The sequence below is a fragment of the Jaculus jaculus genome, chromosome 1, assembly GCF_020740685.1.
Source record: "Jaculus jaculus isolate mJacJac1 chromosome 1, mJacJac1.mat.Y.cur, whole genome shotgun sequence".
NCBI lineage: Eukaryota > Metazoa > Chordata > Mammalia > Rodentia > Dipodidae > Jaculus > Jaculus jaculus.
The window spans coordinates 7,959,434-7,978,845 of record NC_059102.1 but is presented as its reverse complement, the minus strand read 5'-3'; the positions used below and the strand labels follow the sequence as shown (position 1 = coordinate 7,978,845).

Below are 19,412 nucleotides of genomic sequence, written 5' to 3'. Positions count from 1 at the left end.
CATTTTGCCTTTACCAGTTTTACCCACATTTGTCCTTCATACACATATTTACAGGTACTACAAACTAGGAGAGAACGTGGAGTTTGGGGCTTTCTAAGTTTGGATCACTTAATATAAACCTTTCCAGGTCCATCCACTTCTGGTAATTTTGTTTTTCCATACTGGGTAGAATTCCTTTCTGTATATGCACTGCATTTTCATTATTCATCTGTCAATGGGCAGCTAGGCTGATTCCAATTCTTAGCTATGGTATGATGTGGTAATAAACAAGGATGTGCAAATATCTCTGCAGTGAAGTGTGGAATCCTTAGGGTGTGTGCAGGGAACAGAGGTTGAGGAGAACGCTGAGTAAGAGGGAGGTGAGAATAACTAAAATAAGCTGTATTTGAAAATGCCAGAATGAATGATACCTAAACCTCTGTATGCCAATTTAAAAAGATGGGAAAATAAGAAAAAAGGGGCCAGAGTTAGGAAGGTAGCTCAAGCGATTAAAGACATTTGTACGCAAAGCCTGCTAACCCAGGTTCAACTGCCCAGTACCCACGTAAAGCTAGACACACAAAGTGGCACATGCATCTGGAGTTAGTTTGTAGCAGCAAGAGGTCCTGGTGAACCCATTCTCTCTCACCCTTTGCAAATAAATAAGAATTGAAAAAAAACAAAACAACAGCAACCAAAACAGACCTTGGTGCCCCTCCCCACACTCAGGCAACTAAAAAAAAATTTTAAGCCATAAATATGTTTGCTCAAAACTTTGAGATAGTGATGTTCACTAGATTCAGCAATCTCCAGGCAATATGCTAAGACAGTATAGCTATAAAGTAAATATTTTGGTCATCAAGTAAACCACATTAGCATGTTACCAACCAAACTATGGACTATATACCCTGAAATGTAAAGGTATTCAATTTGATGTTTTAGTTAGTCCTAGCCATAATCCTGTTATGTAGATAACCTACTTTTTCCTTAAAGATTAAAAAAATCATGTCAAAATGTCATTTTCCCCCTCTAGTAAGACTGCTTTTAAGAGTTCGTGTGGCCTTCTCTGTGGTGAGGGGAAAAATGAGCACTTTCACTCACTGGACTTAGTAACCCTGGCAAATAATGGAGATGAGGGACTCTACTTTGCTCTGTTGTGAAAAAGATCTTTTGTCTCTATGGGCTGGAGAGATGGCTTAGCAGTTAAGCGCTTGCCTGTGAAGCCTAAGGATCCCGGTTCGAGGCTTGATTCCCCAGGACCCACGTTAGCCAGATGCACAAGGGGGCGCACGTGTCTGGAGTTTGTTTGTAGTGGCTGGAGGCCCTGGCACACCCATTCTTTCTCTCTCTCTATCTGCATCTTTCTCTGCCTGTTGCTCTCAAGTAAATAAAAATAAACAACAACAACAAAAGATCTTTTGTCTCTGGACAAAGCTAACATACTCCTAAAGCTTGGTCCTTTTTTTCCCTTATGGCAAATCTATCTAAAATACCCTTCCTCCCCCTTTTTTTTGGATTTTTGAGGTAGGGTTTTGCTCTGGCTCAGGCTGACCTGGAATTCACTATGTAGTCTCAGAGTGGCCTCGAACTCACAGCGAGCCTCCTGCCTCTCCCTCCTGTGTGGTAGGATTGAAGATGTGTGCCACCACGCCTGGCTCCCAAATCCTGAATTACATGCATTTTGACTTATTTAAAGGTAAGACCAGTACAGCCAATCTCTTGAGGAAGGCTGCCGCTGGATCTCCTGCAGGTGTGCCTGTGCAGCCCGTGCCCAGCACTCCTGCTCACCTGCATGAAGTAACCGGACAGCAGAGACTTCTTGATGTTCAGATTATTTTCTTTGGACCCGAAGGCCGGTTCTGCATAGGGAAGCTCAATTCGCTTGATGATTTCAAGGAGTTCAGCTCGGATAACGTCTGCCATCCTGAGAGCAGAGCAGTTGAGGAAGTAATCATGGCACCACTTCTCCACACAGTCTGGAGGGAGGAACAACAAGCCATTTAAGTACGAAGGGCCCAGACCGCGCAGTGCAATCTTTAAGCCCTACAGACTCCTGAGAAGGCCACCTAAGTGTGCTAGGAAGCCAGCAAGGATGGTGAGTGGCCAGATACACTGACCACAAGTGGACAGTGTTAGGGCTAACCCCTCTGTCAGCTGCTGTGGTCACATGGTTACAGTGCACTGCGGACATGACATGTTCTGGCACTGAAAGCACATTTCCTTTAATGCATGGCAGCTGAAAGGCAATGAAGATTGTATGGCCTATGTTTTATCTTGGGTATAGAGCAAGGATGTACACAGTGCCATGAACGTAGTCAAAGTAGGAAGGGAACAGCTAATAGCATTCATGAAATGGGTCTCCTACTTGGGCAGGTGCTTGTCCTCTGCACTGAATAGAGGGCTGAAAGGCACAGCATGGCTCCAATGCAATGCACTGGGAAGTGGAAAGTGCTCCTGGTCGGTCTTCCCACAGCTCTAGGTCCCTCTTACATCCCTCAAGCAAGCTCCTGAAGGCTAGCTGACAAGAGTACCACCACCCGTCACATCTAGGCATGTGTGGAGGCATACCAACACTGGGCAGGGGGCACTTGACAGAGGCGATGGGTGTGCTTAGGGCCTCCCAGTGCCATTCTGCTCAAGTGGCCAGTGGGGCTAGCAGAGAAGGCTGGCCAACAAACACCAGTTCTTAAAAACCCAGCCTCAGCTGTGCAAAGAAGACGGGAGGAGGAGGTGGGTTCTGAGAATCTTTTATGTTCACTTACGCTCAGTGGCAGAGTTCAGAGCTGTGTCCTGGTAAGCCTTGTAAACGTTGATGAGGGTAAAGTGATCACCTTCAGGGTGTAGGAACGTCCTCCAACACATCACAGCAGCCTCCTCAGCCCCATGGGGTACATGGGAAAAGCAATTAGGAGCTTGAAAATGCAAAGATCAGATGGTCAGCAATGCTGAGGACATTTCATTCTGGCATGATGTGCTGAGGGGCAGGGGGACTGATTGTGGAGACACTATTTCCATGACTCTTGTTTATTTAGGAGTCACAGAAGTTTACAGTGACTTGTCCTCAATCTTTGTGTGTGCTGATTTGCCAACATCAGTTAATACCCTGCTCATATTGCAGCGGAAGCCAAGAGGCCCTTTGTGGTCAGACACAGAGGGTTAGGACTGTGTTTGATCTGCACTGCTGGCAAAAGATTGTATGAAAACATGAGACGAGATGAATGAATTTGGTAGGAACTAAAAGTCATACATCACAGTAATCTGGGAAAGATAGTTTTCTTGACCTGCACTAATCCTTTCAGCAAAACAAACTGGTACCTTTCATGTGCCTGGTAGGAAACTCTGAATTTTGATTTTTGCATAATAAAAGTTGCTGTGGTTTTATTTATTTGAGATGAGAGACAATGAGTTCTTTGGAGTCTTTTGCCACTGCAAATGAACTCAAGACACATGTGTCACTTTGTATATCTGGCTTTACATGGGTACTGGGGAATTGAACTTGGACTGTTAGGCTTTGCAAGTCAGCACTTTTAACCACTGAGCCATCTCCCCAGCCCCATTAAGGTTTTTAATAATGACTTCATTCTCTATTAAAATATGTCATTATGTGAAAAGGTTAAATGAACTGATCACTGTCTTTGTGGTACTCTCTGAAGCATCATCTCAAATGGGTCTCATTTAAATTTACACCTGGTGCAGATTCACAGCTCAAAAGAATGGTCATTGTGGAATACCTGTTACCATGGCAGCGATGGTTAGCATTTCATCTACACAGTCAAATTCACAGGATGCTAAGATAGACTTTGAGAGCTGTGGATCCAGAGGAAACTCAGACATGATGATTCCAAATTCAGAAAGATTCCCATCATTGTCCAGGGCTGCCAGGTAATCTAAGTCTTCCAGTGCCTGCATCAAGCTTTCTGGTGCTGAGAAAGGATAAAAGTCATAATCAAAAAGTTTTGTAAGGGGCTGGAGAGATGGCTTACTGGTTAAGGCACTTGCCTGTGAAACCTAAGGACCTATGTGCAATCTGTCCAGATTCCAGGTAAGCCAGATGCAGAAAGGAGGCAAGTGCAAGGTCACACATGTCCACTAGGTGGCATAAGAGTTCTATGGCAGTGGCTGAGGCCCTGTTGCACCAATTATTTCTCTACATAAATAAAAAGCTTAAGAAGAAAAAGTTTTGTAAGGCTGGGCATGGTGGCACACACTTTTCATCCCAGCACTTGGGAGGCAGAGGTAGAACTGCTGTGAGTTTGAAGCCAGCCTAAGAATACATAGTGACTTCCAGGTCAGCCTGAGCTAGAGGACCTTACCTTAAAAAAAGAAAAAAAAGAAAAAAAAAAAAGCCTGGCATGGTGGCTCACGCCTTTAATCCCAGCACTAGAGAGGCAGAGGTAGGAGGATCACTGTGAGTTCGAGGCCACCCTGAGACTACAGAGTGAATGCCAGGTCAGCCTGGGCTAGAATGAGATCTTACCTCAAAAAACCAAAAACAAAACATAAATAAATAAGAAAGTTTTGTAGGGCTGGGGAAATGGTCCAGCAGTTAAAGGTGCTTACTTGCAAAGCCTGCCAGCCTGGGTTCAATTCTCCAGAGCCCCCGTAAAGCCAGGTGCAGAAAGCGGCATATGTGTCAAGTTTACAGCTGCAAGAGGCAACGGTGTGCAAGCACGCACAGTTTTGTGTGGCTGAGGTGGAACAGACACTGGACTTTTCTCTCCTTATAAAACAAGCAAACAGCGGATAAACCCGTGAGGCCGGTTAGCAGGCACGAAGCACACGAGGAGTGAACACAGCGGTTGCTGAGGGCAGCACGCGGGCAGTGCTGACGGGCCAGGGACACCCAAGTGTCCGTAGGCCAGAGGGCCTGTGGAGCTTCCAAGACAGGACTCTGGGGATCTGACTGGGCAGCAGAAAGCCCGATCAGTGGGTCTGCAAAAATCCAAGGCTAGTGCCTCCACAGCATCAAGGGCAGGCCTGCTCCCACCTACCAGCCAGATGGGAGTGCCTCCTGATCTGCAGGCAAGGAATTGTGAATGAGAATCTACAAAGCCAGCCTTGGGGATTTATGGAAATACAAAATCTTAAGTGCCCAACAGGGTTAAGCCTAATGCCTAGCACCCACTGAAAAGCAGAGCACACTGCAGAGAAAGGACCCAGAAGCCACAGGTGGTAGATGCTAGGCAAGGATAGGCAGGGTCATCTGCATGATTCCATCTTTCATTTCTCTCCGATTTACATAACACTGATGATGCCATGGTGTTTACTGAGTTTGCTCAGTTTCCGTAAGAAATTAATTTATAACAGCAAGGTATTTATGCTCTGTGTTACTGCAGAACCAAGTTATGTTTTGTTGTTTTTGTTTTTTGGCTTTTCGCGGTAGGGTCTCTCTCTAGTCCAGGCTGAACTGGAGTTCACTATGTAGTCTCAGGGTGGCCTCGAACTCTTGGTGATCCTCCTACCTCTGCCTCCTAAATGCTGGGATTAAAGGATCAAAGGCATGCACTACCACAGCTAGCTCAAACGTCATCATATTTGTTTGAGAGATAGAAAGAGGCAGACAGAGAACGGGCACACCAGAGCCTTCAGCTGCTGCAAACGAACCCCAGACACTAGCACCACCATGTGCATGTGGCTTACGGGGGTCCTGGGGAATCAAACCAGTGTCCTTTGACTTTGCAGGCAAGTGCCTTAACTGCTAAGCCACCTCTCCAGCCCCTGCCCAAGCTTTTACCATTGGAGGCATTTGTCAAAACTTTAGGTAAATTGAGTAGCTCAGTCACTAGCTCTGATTTGATGAGATCCCACTAGAGTCAAGGAGCAGCGAAGCTGTGACCTCAAGAATGACCCCAGTGCTGTCATGTGGCCTTGCTGGGAGAGCACAGCAACTGAAATGATTCCAACCTCGTCTACTCCCTGCAGGCAAGAGACGAGCACACGGAAAAGCGAGGACGTGCAACAGGGCAGTAAGAAACCGCTCCAGGGAGATGTGCAGGGAACTGACACCTCCAGAAGCCTCAAGTATGATTTTAACTCCCACAGGGAGATGCTCAAGTTCCCCACTGTTTTTCATTTCTTAAATCAAAATTTAAAGCCAAGTAGAAACTCATGGCCTCCTACTTCACTCTTGTGGGCTCTTGATTAAGCCACACTTGCAAACACGAGACCCAGAGAGGCTGCAGGCCCAGGAAGGAGGCTGATGGCCTATGAGGGAGCCATGTGCCCAGAAAGGTGCAAGTGGCAGCTGCAGGACTGACATGGACGCTGAGCGGGGGTCAAGCTTGGGGTTCTCAGAGAGAACTATAAAGCAGCAAAGCTGCTACATGGTTCGTAACAGGGTCTCTGGCACGCGTCCCTAAATGCTTGCCAGCCAGCTCTGTCCTTAAAAACCATGACCACCACCTTTCTAGATCCTGGACTTGAGTTGTTTGTAGAGTTAGAGACAGAAAGTGACTGCCCTCATGGCAGAAAGGGGATCCTCGGGGGACAGTTATACAGGAAGAATGAGTCCATGAGTGCAGATTACACAGGTGAAGGACACCCAATACATAACTGAATGGGACTTGCTGCTATCAGAGTGGCCCATTAAACTGTCTCAGCCTAGGAGCAGAAAGGCTTGGAATGACGGTTCTCTGTGGCAGTGCTATCCACGTATGTATCATCTGTGGGAAACGGTTTGCCAAACAGCATGCAAGCCCCTAGCATGAAGGTAGCAATGACAATGCTTTCTTCTGAGGCAATTTTGAGAGAAGCAACTGTCATTTTTTAAAATTTTTTTTAAATTTGTTTATTTTTATTTATTTGAGAGCAACAGACAGAGAGAGAAAGAGGCAGATAGAGAGGGAGAGAGAGAGAATGGGCGCGCCGGGGCCTCCAGCCACTGCAAACGAACTCCAGACGCATGCGCCACCATGTGCATCTGGCTAACGTGGGACCTGGGGAACCGAGCCTTGAACCGGGGTCCTTAGGCTTCACAGGCAAGCGCTTAACCGCTAAGCCATCTCTCCAGCCCACAACTGTCATTTTTATTAAGTGTTCCTCACAGTGACAGTTCCAGTATTCCTTTACTGTCCCATGTGTCCATCCTTCTCCCATGGAACCATAAATGCTAAGCTCCAGCACGTGTGTGGTGGTTTGATTCAGGTTAGGGTGTTTTCTGCCAGCAATGTGAAGCTGACTGTGACAACGTGCCTGTATTTTCCTGTAACAAGGCTCAGTTCCATTTGCAGCAGAGGTCCTCTGGGCTGAGTGAACCAGAACACAGGTCAAGGGAGGAGTCCAAGGCTGTGCTGTGCTGGCTTACATAGCATGTGTCCTGTTTTTAAAATGTATGCTCACGCTGGGTGTGGTGACACACACCTTTAATCCCAGCAATTGGGAGGCAAAGATAGGAGGACTGTCGTGAGTTCAAGGCCATCCTGACACTACATAGTGAAGTCCACATCAGCCTGGGCTAGAGTGAAACCCTACCTTGAAAAAACAAAAATGTGTGCCCAAGACTTAGATGAAGACAGAGCTCCTAGGCTGGCCTCGCCCCTTCTAGGAACATCTATCCACTCCGGTGCTCAAGGGTCTCCTGCAGCCATGGTTTCCTTTCCACAGTCTCTTTTGCCTACTATTTTGTGTCACCTGCCAAAATGACTCAGAAGCAGAATTTCCTCTCAAGACAGCTGATATACAAGCTTGTGCCGATGTACTTCCGGCCTCTCTCAGTGGTAAACATTTGGCGTACAGCTATTCCTGGGAGCATACTTAGCAGAGGAGACCATGGTCTTCCTTCCTGTCTGGGATGTACATCATGATCCTCCTGCTTCACTTCCTAAGTGCTGGAATTACAGGCATGGACCACCACAGGGAATTACAGGGTGCCCCAAGGCCAGCTGTCTGGTCACAGTTGAAAGGAGTCTGCATCAGAATCCAAAGACAGCACACGGTGTAGTCTGGCGTATCTGGACTATTTTCTCTCCAAATTACCGTCTAGATACCACTGCCTTCCATCTACGTTAGGGTGGACAGTTGGTCCTGAGCTTCCTGACCAGATCAGCAGTGCCTACATAGATCACTTCTCAGGCAAAGAAAAAAAAAATGTTTTTAAAGAGGTCTACATCAAGTAACTTCACTTAACAGCCTGAGACCTAATTATGCCAAATTCATTTTCACATGGTTCATGAATCCTGAAAAGGGTAACAAGTCTACTGTTTGCATATTTCAATTATAAGTTGAATTAAATGCAGCAGCTGTTAAGCATCTTCTATGTTTTTGCTTCCAAAATGATGAGTCAGAGTTAATCCACAGCTACAATTTCTGAAGCACAGCAGAGAATAGTTATGTGTGTATTGTCAGGAGGCAAAAGCAAATGGTCACTCTGACCCTCTGCTCCCGTTACCAGCTCTCAGCCTGATGCGGTAAGTAGCTTATCCAGCCACAGAAAGACTGCAGGGCTCCCAGGGCCCAGCCAAGAGGCCTGTGGAACCCTGACACTGATTTCCTCCAGAAACCCTGGGCAAGCCTGTGTTTTCTCTCTTCTAGTCAAGAAACAACCCCTCTCCTGAGCAGACGCTAGGACATCCACAGGTAACTGTAGGGCTTAAAAGTGAAGCAGGGCTGGAGCACCATTCACAACCGGAATGTGTCAGAGGTTCACGCTTGCATAGCAGGCTCGGGTTCCCTAGGTTTGAAGTAGATCTGTCTGAGACAAAAGCTCTGAAGTACAGAGGTGACCAGTGGGAGGAGGAAGGCAGAAGACACCCTTCCTCCCAGTTCCTTGCTCAGGGCCAGGACAAGACAAAGGAGAAATCCCCACAAACAGGCACAGCCATGCCGCCTGCCTTTAGCATTCTGCTCTCTGCCTTGAAGACTGGGCTAACTTCTATTTCTTGAGTACCATGACAAATGACAGAACACCTGAGCACTCATATCGACAGACTATCATTTACTTCTTTGTTAAACACAATGGAAAATTGTAGTCCCTTACCTCCAGTGAGTTGTTGGCCAGGAAGGTCCCTGATGGCCCCAAAACATTATAGGCCATTGCCAAGGCCCTTGGTTTCCCACCAGGAATAGATGGTAAGACCCTATTGCTGGAGACTCCACATACTTGGGCTGCAAGGCCACTGAGAAATCCTGCTGGAACTGAGCTGACAACCTCCTCCATGTAGACCAGCTGACAGAAAGCTGGAAGAAGCCATTCTATGTGTAGTTCAATGGGAGAGATACCACCAGTGAAGATACTCAACAGTGGACTGCAAACCTTATAATTGGCCAGCCAGGCCAAATGAGCCAACGGGTGCAATAGTGGCATGTCTGTCATGGTGGAAAACAACTGCCCTCCAATTGGACTGGAGGCCCGCTCCATGGGGATAACACATCCCTGATACTGAAAACTTAAAACTGGGGTAGTCATGAACGCTAGGGGTGTAACATCAGCTGATGTGGGGAAAAATGTATATATATACTATGCTTATCAAACTGCCCAGTAAGCACTTCTCTTAATATCCATACCCTGATATTAACGCTACTCTCACTTTGGGTAGAGAATCTTCTCTTTCAGATGGCAGTGACCTTGGGACGACTCAGAAGGTATCATAGTGCTGGACAGAAGTGACTGGAGGACTGACTAACATCTTGATCACACCTTCTAAGGCTCAGGGTCTAATGTGGAAGAGGTGGCGGAAAGACTGTAAGAGCCAAAGGAAGGGTAGGACTCCTTACAACATGCTCCCTCCAGACATAAAATGGCCTGGATATCCATGACCTCACAGAGCCTGACACTACCTACATAAGACCATCATAAGAGGAGGAAAAGATCATGACATCAAAATAAAACAGAGACTGATTGAAATGGGTAGGGGATATGATGGAGAATGGAATTTCAAAGGGGAAAGTGTGGGGGAGGGTATTACCATGGGATATTTTTTACAATTATGGAAAATGTTAATAAAAATTGAGAGAAAAAAAAAAAGAAAATTGTAATCCCTGACCTGAAGTGTGGGGAAATGGGTGAGGTTCCTTTTACATAAAGCATAAGTAAAAACTACGGTGTCAGCTGTAGGACAAACTAATGCTTTTCCAAACACCCACTTAGCTCTGCTAAAGTCAAGCTTCAAGTCACAGCACAAACAGGGCCAGAGAGGCAGGGTGCTGCCTCTGACGGCCCACTGGCCAGGCCCCGGCTGGCGCTGGAGCAGAAGGACCACTAGGGAGCTTTTAGGAGGAAGGAAAGCCAGACAGGCTTTTGAGAACTGGCCCCAGGGGCTCTGGTCTGCTTGCAGGGGAAACAGAAGCAGAATGGCTAGGACAGTTCTGCAGTCACCATCACAGCTGATGTCACCTCATTTGTGTGTCACCACATTTGTTTCTGAGTCAGTGTCCTCATCCGTGAAGTGGAGCAAATACTAGCATCTACATCACGAAGCTGTTCTACGACATACTTCAGCCTGTCGGTCAACACCCTGAGTGTAACCCCATGTACTTCACAGGGCTGATGGTACATGATTAGCTTGTCAGTCAGGCCGCAGTTTAAATGGCAGGATAAGCAGAGTATGACTGCCAAGGAACCTTCCTTAGCAACTCTCTCTTGAAGTACCGCCATCTCCTGGACACTGTGCCTACAGCTGAAGTCTCCCTTCGACACATTAAAGAGAAGCTAATGGAGCACAGAGGAGCAAGAAAGCTAAGCATGTGATGCTACCTGATTACCTTGCCCTGGGCCCAGCCTGGGCTTCCCCAGTCTGCCCCTCAGCGTTCCCGTGCCTTTGTTCTGAGCAGCCAGCCGCAGGTGCTAGATGATTACAGAGAAGATGCCAACCATGTTCTCCCTTCTGTTGACCCCACCTTCATGCTCCAGTGCTCCCCTCCCTCCCGATTCCTGCTGGCCAGGCCAGTCCTAGCTCTAGTGTCTAAGGGCAGACATTAAAGCTATGTCCTATGATTTTAGCCTTCTTCACAGAACTTCTTCCTCTAGTGGTAGAAGGCATCAGCACTGCCCCAATCCCCAAGCTTGCTTGCACAGCCAGGTGACACTTGCTCAAGGCAGACTGGATGAAGCTAAGGCACTCTCAAGGCAAAGCTACCTGGTCGGTTCATGAAGTCACAGCGACCTAAGCCTGCGATGTCCACCCTCTTCATAAAGAGCACCAGGCTGGTTAGGTTGGCTTCCTGCATCTCTGGTGGCTTCAATGGCTTCATATCTTTGGAGGCAAATTCTTCAGTGTATAGACAGAAAAGTTTTCCTGAAAGAAATCAAGGACAAGAGTGTTGGTGTGGCTGCGCCGCCTCCATGCAGGACCTCACCTGTTTGGTCGAGTACACAGAGCTACCTGAGGAAGATGACCCGAGAAGCTGCTTGCGAATCTCCGCTTGGCTTTGGCTGATGGGCTGCAGGATGAGGGAGGTGGCTCTGATTCTGGGGTTGTATACCTTTAATGGGAAGACAACATGGTCAGCACCCAGAACCAGGCGCAGCTGCCCCACAGCCGAGGTGATGGCTGCACAGCATGCCATCTCAAAAATGCCCTCATCAGGCTCCTCTGCTTTGACAATTGGATATAAAGGCTACCTGCTTTTGATGTGCCTACAATACCTATGAGACCCCCAAATTACGCACTGCAATACTACCGCCATTTCTCAAAGCCTGGCACTGCTGGCTGGAGACAGACAGCCATACCAAGTGAGAGAAGGGTCACCACTGCGCTGCTCTGACATTTGTGCAGACTGACCTCAGTGGCTCCACCTTTATAAGGCACAACACCTACTACAAACACTGCACACTGCACCAACAGCGGCACAAGTGTTTAAATGAGCAAGGGACAGCCCTGTGTTCTAGGAATGGTTCTGCCACTACTAACTCTACAAGCCAGGAGTGGTGGTACATACCCAAGGCCCCAGAACTCTAGAGGCTGAAGCAGGAGAGTCATGAGTTCAAGGCTACCCTTAAAAAATGTTCCAGCTTGGTGTGGTTGCACATGCCTTTAGTCTCAGCACTTGGGCAGTTGGTGTAGGAGGATGGCTATGAGTTCAAGGCTGGCCTGGGGCTACTGTTCCAGGCCAGCCTAGGCTAGAGTGAGACCCTGCCTTGAAAAAAATGCAAAAAAATTCCAAGTTCCATGGGTACCCCCTTAACCACTAGAACTATTTTATCACTGCATGAAGACTTCAGAAGACCAGAGCTGATACTGACGAATGAGTTAGCATTTGGTAATTTCCTCTCAGTCCTTGTTTTTAAAATTTTATTTGTAAGGGAAGAGAGAAAAAGGATGTATCTGGGCCTCTTACCACTATAACAAACTTCACATGCATGTGCCACTTTATGCATCTGGCTTTGCATGTGTACTGGGGACTCGGACCCTCCTCTCAGTTCTTTAAAGCTATTTCTTTAGCTCCAGAGTCTTTAGGATTTGAGAAACTTTATTTTCATTTCTTCTGTATTTTTACCTAAAGTGAGTGATACAACAATTTTATGTAAGTTCATTTATAATATCTTCTAAAAATTAGTTTATGTCAATTATAATTCAGTATTGCTAAAATTAGTCTATGTACTTGGGATGAATTCCTAGTAAATTTCTTGAGACAAGATGCTAACTAGCAGGATATCAGAAATTATCCAATAGGGCTGGGAAGACAGCTTAGCAGTTAAAGAAGCACTTGCTTGTAAAGCTGGCCAGCCTGGGTTCAATTCCTCAGTACCTTCATAAAACTGGAGGCACAGAAAGTGACGCATGTGTCTGAAGTACATTTGCAGTGACAAGAGGACCAGGCACACCCATGCTCGTTCACTCTCGCTCTCTGTGGTGGTTTGCATGATGTCGCCAACTGACTCAGGAGTTTATCAAAGCCTGTAATTTAGATCTCCAGCCTCCTGCTGGAGGAGGTGTCACTGTGGGTGGATCCTAGGGTCCAGCCCTAAGGTGTGTTTGTGGAATTCCATTCTAAGGACATGCGGAGTGTTCCAGAAGTTTGCTTGTGTTTTTTTTTTTTTAACCTCTCTGCACAGACCTGTGGCAGTGGGCCAACTTCTTCTGCCATTATGGAACCTCCCCTCCATCTGTAAGCTTCCATAAACCCCTTCCTCCATAACTTGTGCCTGCTTTGGAAGTTCTTCCCAGCAACTAAGCGGTCTACCACAGTCTCCCTCTCCCTCAAATAAATAAATGTTTTTTTTTAATTATTAAATAGAGCTTTAGTGGTCAGATACTTCATTTTGCTAATAGCTTCCCTAAAAAGGAAAACCCAAGTTTGAGGTACAGCTCAATGACGGAGTGCTTGGCTAGCCCGCGTGAGGCCCTGGATTCAGTCCCCATCAACAAGAATGAAGGGAGCTGAGCGTGGTGGTGCATACCTTTAATCCTAGCACTTGGGAGGCAGGGACAGAGGCAGGAGGATCACCATGAGTTCAAGGCCACCCTGAGACTACATAGTGAAATCCAGGTCAGCCTGGGCTAGAGTGAGACCCTACCTTGAACCTCCCCCCTCCAGAAAAAAAAGAATGAAGGGAGGGAAGGAAGAATTGAGAAGAGGGAGGGAGTAAAGGGAAGAAGGACCAAAGACATACAGGCTGACAGGGAACAGCCACCACCTTCAAGCCAAAGTTTTGTCTCTCCATAAATCTGTCTTCTTGTCTCTTCCATAAACCTCAATTTGTCTCCAGACTGCCAATATGCTACTGAAAATCACAGCCAAGACTCTAGTTTCTGTTTGCAGTCAGTGTACGACCACAAGCAGAGCCCTGGGCCACACCGTGCCACTCTCTGGTACTTACCGTCCTTCTTTCCACACCGACGTCAATGACAAAGCGGACAGTGCTGCTCCAGATCAAAGACTCCCCGGAGCTAGTGGTCAGCACCACTCTCCTCTGGTACACGTGGCATCTCCTCTCGGTGTCATCAGCTGGCCTGAACAGTGTGCACTTCTCTTTGGGACACAAAGGAACCACCACCAGTTCACCCAGGTCTGGGTGTAAACTTGATCCTTCTTGACAGATAATTTCATAGGCTTTTTCAATATCCTGCAGTGACAAAAATAACATCATTCTATGAAATTACTCAGTCAGGTGGGGTAGCACAATGCTTTTAGTCCCAGCACTTGGGAGGCTGAGGTAGGAGTGAGTTCCAGGTCAGCGGGTGCTAGACTGAGACCCTAATAGAAGCAACAACAAAGACTACTTCACTACCATTGGAAAGAGAGCTCAAGGCCTGCTGTGGTGGCGCACGCCTTTAATCCCAGCACTCGGGAGACAGTGATAGGAGGATTGCCTTGAGTTCGAGGCCACCCTGAGACTACATAGTGAGTTCCAGGTCAGCCTGGGCTACAGTGAGACCCTACCTTGAAAAAACAAAAAAAAGTAAGAGCTCAAGAAAGTTTTCGGCAATCATGTGCAGGGGGAAATGCCTCTGGTCTTGTCTACGTGTCTTATGTAAGGGCATGACGGAACAAGTACATTTCTTTAGAGAAGCTAAGTGGGGTTTATCAACAAGGCCATTGCTTCTAGTCCCAGAGTTTTCCTCTTGTGAAATGTCCTATCTTTGCCTGCACTCCACTTTGTTCCAGCTTGATGCAACGTCTCACACCTACCAACAACAGCAGACCAGCAAAACTCATGTTCATGCCAATGATGCGCCTCACTCTGAGCTACCAGAGCTGATTACGTAACAACCTCCAGACTTTCTCCACAGCACAGGTACAGGCCAGATGTGGTGGCTCATGCCTGTACTTCTGACTTGGGAAACTGAGGCAGGAGGATTGCTGTGGGTTTGAGACCAGCCTGGGCTATAGAGTGGTTCCCTGGCCAGCCTGGGTTATAGCATAGACCCCATCTCAAAAACCTAAAAACTAGCTGGGCGTGGTGGTAGAGTGGTTCCCTGGCCAGCCTGGGTTATAGCATAGACCCCATCTCAAAAAAAAAAAAAAAAAAAAAAAAAAAAAAAAACTAAAAACTAGCTGGGCATGGTGGTGCGCACCTTTAATCCCAGCACAAGGGAGGCAGAGGTAGGAGGACTGCTGTGAGTTCGACGCCACCCTGAGAATACATAGTGAATTCTATGTCTGCCTGGACTAGAGTAAGACCCTCCCTCAAAAAACCAAACCAAACCAAACAAAAAACCTAAAAATGAAACAATACTAAAATAATTTTATAAGTCATTTGGGCTTACTTGTACTTTGAAGTAGCAGAAATAAAAAAAAAATAAAACTAATTTTTTTTCAAGTAGCAGTAATGAGATCAGATGGGCAGGAAATACTCATTGCTATTCACATCTTATATGACCCAGGCATTTATAAAAAATCTGCTTTAATGTATGTCAAGTATCTTGAGCACAATATAAACTACTTGCTACAAAATTACTTACAAGCAATTGGTTTAAAAATGCTCAAATAAGGCATTTTAAATGCTGTTACTCTATTTCTCAAATTGCAAATAGGTTTTTAGAAGGTTATCCCTTAAACTAACTTTGACTCCTTTTTAAAAAAGTTTATTTGGACTTCCGGTTAAGATGGCGGCGTAGGTACCACACCAAAGCACCTTGGGGGGTTTAAAAAGACCAAAAAAACTCAGCAAAATACACACTTTTACTAAAAAGTGAGGTGTATAGGAAATTGAAGCAGAAGCGGAGAAGTAGAAGAGTTCCAGAGCATCCAGAGCCTGCACAGGCGGGAAAAGCGGCTCCGGCAGCTCAGCCAACCACCGCAGCCACGGTGCACCAGAAAGCCGCCAGACTCGGCTCGAGCCGCAGGAAAAGCCAGGTGCGGGCGCTTCCTCTCACACCGCGCTCTCCGCAACTCAGGAAACGTGAGGGGAGAGCGGCAGCGAGCAGCGGAGGAGCAGACCGCGAGGTAGAAGAACACGTGGAGCAGCGAGACAACCAGAGCAGCCGCGGCTCCCTCCCCTCCCCCACCGCCCGAGCCCAGCTCCGGCGAACAGAGCAGCGGACTGGGACCGGCCACGCCAACTTGAGCCAACAGTGGGACCCAAGCAGGAGCAGAGTCTGGCAGCAACATCAGCGGCTCCAGCACCGGTAACAGCGGCCTCAGCAGCAGCAGACCCAGGAGTGGCAGCAGCGGCAGACTCGGCAGCAGCAGCGGCAGTGGACACAGCAGCAGCAGCTTCAGCAGCAGTGGTGGCTCCAGCAGTGGCAGCTATAGCAGCAGCAGAGGCAGCAGCAGCGGTGGGTCCAGCAGCAACACCTTCAGCAGCAGTGGCTACAGACCCAGCAGGGGCAGCTTGAGCAGCAGCAGTTCCAGCAGTAGGGGTGCTGATCTGCAGGGCCACACTTGCCAGGCTCGGTTTGCCCCGCAGGAAAAGCAAGTGCCCAGTTCCAGAAATCAGAACAGCAGCCCGACGACCCAGGCAGCAACTTGACTGAGACCAAAATCATCCAAGGTAACTGGGATTGCACCAGGGAAGGGTCTCACTTGGTCACAAACTGACTTGGATCCCTCAACAGACCAGAAATCTTAACCTCTTTGTTGATAGAGGATCTGGTCGTTATAATAACTACTCTTGCATACATACTCGGGGCTGTTTTTGATTGAATGTGTACAGTGTTTAGTTAAATTTTAGAATCTACCTGTATTTTATTCCACTCAGCCTGCTTGAATACTCCTATAGCAGGGAAACTCAACCCCTAAGAACATCTTTGTAGATACTCTGAGAGTCTTAAGAGCCACACCTAACACCTTAAGGTCCTACCCTGAAAAGATATAACATCAAATCAATTGATACAGCTAAGAATACACAGCTAGCTAGAAAATCCAAGCATTAACTTAATCCAAGATGCAAAAATATATACATTATAACACAAGAAACACTAAAAAGCAAGACAATATACATCCACCTAAAAGTATTAATGCATCACAAATGTCCTCCAGTGAGAAAGAGTTAGAGGAAATGCCTGAGAAAAAGTTCAAAAGAATGATTATAAATATGTTCAAAGAGGTCAAAGAACACATCAAAACAATCAAAGAAAAAGTCAAAGAGGAAATCAAAGGAATCAAAGAAGATGCAGGACACCAATTTAATGAAATAAAGAAGGCAATACAAGACATAAATAAGGAAATAGAAATAATAAAGAAAAACCAGTCAGAATTACTAGCAATGAAGAAAACAGTTAATGAAATAAAAAACTCTGTAGACAATCTCACCAGTAGGATGGAAGAGGGAGAGGACAGAATATCTAAGCTAGAAGACCAGGTGGCAGACCTAATGCAGTCCAACAAAGAGAAAGACAAACTTATAGAAAAGTATGAGTGGGAATTTCAAGATATTCGGGACACTATGAAAAGATCCAATATAAGAATTAAGGGCATAGTAGAAGGAGAAGAACTCCACTCCAGAGGCATAGTAGGCGTCTTCAACAAAATCATAGAAGAAAATTTCACCCAAATTGGGAAAGAGGTGCCAATGCAGATACAGGAAGCCTTTAGAACCCCAACCAGACAAAACCCAGAAAGAACCTCTCCTCGCCATATTATAATCAAACTTCCAAACACACATACCAAAGAAAAAATATTGAAAGCAGTTAGAGAGAAAAATCAAGTTACCTACAAAAGCAAGTCCATCAGGATTACAGCAGATTATTCAACACAAACTTTTAAAGCCAGAAGGGCTTGGAGTGATATATTCCAAGTTCTGAAAGATAACAACTGTCAACCAAGGCTACTTTATCCTGCAAAGTTATCCATTCAAATAGATGGAGAAATAAAGACATTCCATGACAAAAGCAGGTTAAAGGAGTATTTGAAGACAAAACCAGCTCTACAGAAAATACTTGATAGAATCCTCCATGCTGAAGAAAAGGAAAAGCACACATATAAGGAACCTAGAAAAAATAAGCAATACTCAAATACCAGTTAACAGAAGAGAGCGCAGGTAGAACCAGAAACACACACACCCAAAAAAAAATGGCAAACATAAATACACACCTTTCAATAATATCTCTTAATATCAACGGCCTCAATGCCCCAACGAAAAGACATAGATTTGCAGACTGGGTTAAAAAGCAGGATCCTACAATTTGTTGTCTCCAAGAAACTCACCTTTCTACAAAGGATAGACACTATCTTAGGGTGAAAGGTTGGAAGACGGTGTTTCAAGCAAATGGGCCTAGAAAACAAGCAAGGGTTGCTATCCTAATATCTGACAGGGTAGACTTTAGTCCAACGTTAGTCAAGAAAGATAAGGAAGGTCACTTTATATTGATTAAGGGCACACTCCAACAGGAGGACATTACAAGCCTAAACATATATGCACCTAACATGGGGGCTCCCAAATTCGTCAAACAAACACTATTAGAACTAAGGTCACAAATAACACCAAACACAGCGGTGGTGGGTGACTTTAACACCCCACTCTCATCAATTGACAGGTCATCCAGGGAAAGAATAAACAGAGAGGCATCTGGACTAAATGAGGTCATAGAAGGAATGGACTTAATAGATATATACAGGACATTTCATCCAAAGGCTGCAGAATATACATTCTTTTCAGCAGCACATGGAACATTCTCTAAAATAGACCATATATTAGGACACAAAGCAAATCTTAACAAATTCAGGAAAATTGAAATAATTCTTTGCATTCTATCTGACCACAATGGAATTAAACTACAAATCAGTAGCAAGAAAAGCTATAGAGCATACACAAAATCATGGAAACTAAACAATACACTACTAAATGATGAGTGGGTCAATGAAGAAATCAAGAAGGAAATCAAAAACTTTATAGAGTCAAATGATAATGAGAACACAACATACCAAAATCTCTGGGACACAATGAAGGCAGTTCTAAGAGGTAAATTTATAGCCTTAAGTGCCTATATTAAGAAATTAGAAAGGTCGCAAGTAAACGACCTAATGCTTCGCCTTAAAGCCTTGGAAAAAGAAGAACAGGCAAACCAAAAATCAGTAGACGGGAAGAAATAATAAAGATTAGGGCAGAAATTAATGAAATAGAAACAAAAAGAACAATCCAAAGAATTAATGAAACAAAGAGTTGGTTCTTTGAAAGGATAAACAAGATTGATAAACCCTTAGCAAATCTGACCAAAAGAAAGAGAGAAGAAACACAAATTAATAAAATCAGAGATGAACAAGGTAACATCACAACAGATTCCAGAGAAATTCAAAAAATCATAGGGACATACTATAAAAGCATATACTCCACAAAGTATGAAAATCTGAAAGAAATGGATGATTTCCTTGATCTATATGACCTACCTAAATTAAATCAAAATGAGATTAATCACTTAAATAGACCTATAACAAACATGGAGATCCGAACAGTTATCAATAATCTCCCAACTAAAAAAAGCCCAGGCCTGGACGGATTCACTGCTGAATTTTACCAGACTTTTAAGGAAGAGCTAACACCATTGCTTCTTAAGCTTTTCCAGGAAATAGAAAAAGAAGGAATTCTACCAAACTCCTTCTATGAGGCCAGCATC

At 45.6% G+C, this 19,412-nt stretch overlaps 1 protein-coding gene across 3 annotated transcripts in view; it reads right to left on the bottom strand.

Moving 5' to 3' along the window:
- Positions 1-19,412, bottom strand: part of Dhx32 (DEAH-box helicase 32 (putative)) — a 75,183-nt gene that overhangs the window by 2,084 nt on the left and 53,687 nt on the right. For 2 of the 3 annotated variants that reach the window (XM_045149081.1, XM_004659193.3), the window contains exons 5-10: positions 13,736-13,981; positions 11,298-11,397; positions 11,052-11,210; positions 3,711-3,902; positions 2,742-2,891; positions 1,768-1,955 (exon numbers count right to left, since the gene is read on the bottom strand). In XM_045149081.1, coding sequence (XP_045005016.1) covers positions 1,768-1,955; positions 2,742-2,891; positions 3,711-3,902; positions 11,052-11,210; positions 11,298-11,397; positions 13,736-13,981 — 1,035 coding nt within the window. The remainder of the gene's footprint in view (positions 1-1,767; positions 1,956-2,741; positions 2,892-3,710; positions 3,903-11,051; positions 11,211-11,297; positions 11,398-13,735; positions 13,982-19,412) is intronic. The other variant, XM_045149084.1, reaches the window with a different exon arrangement.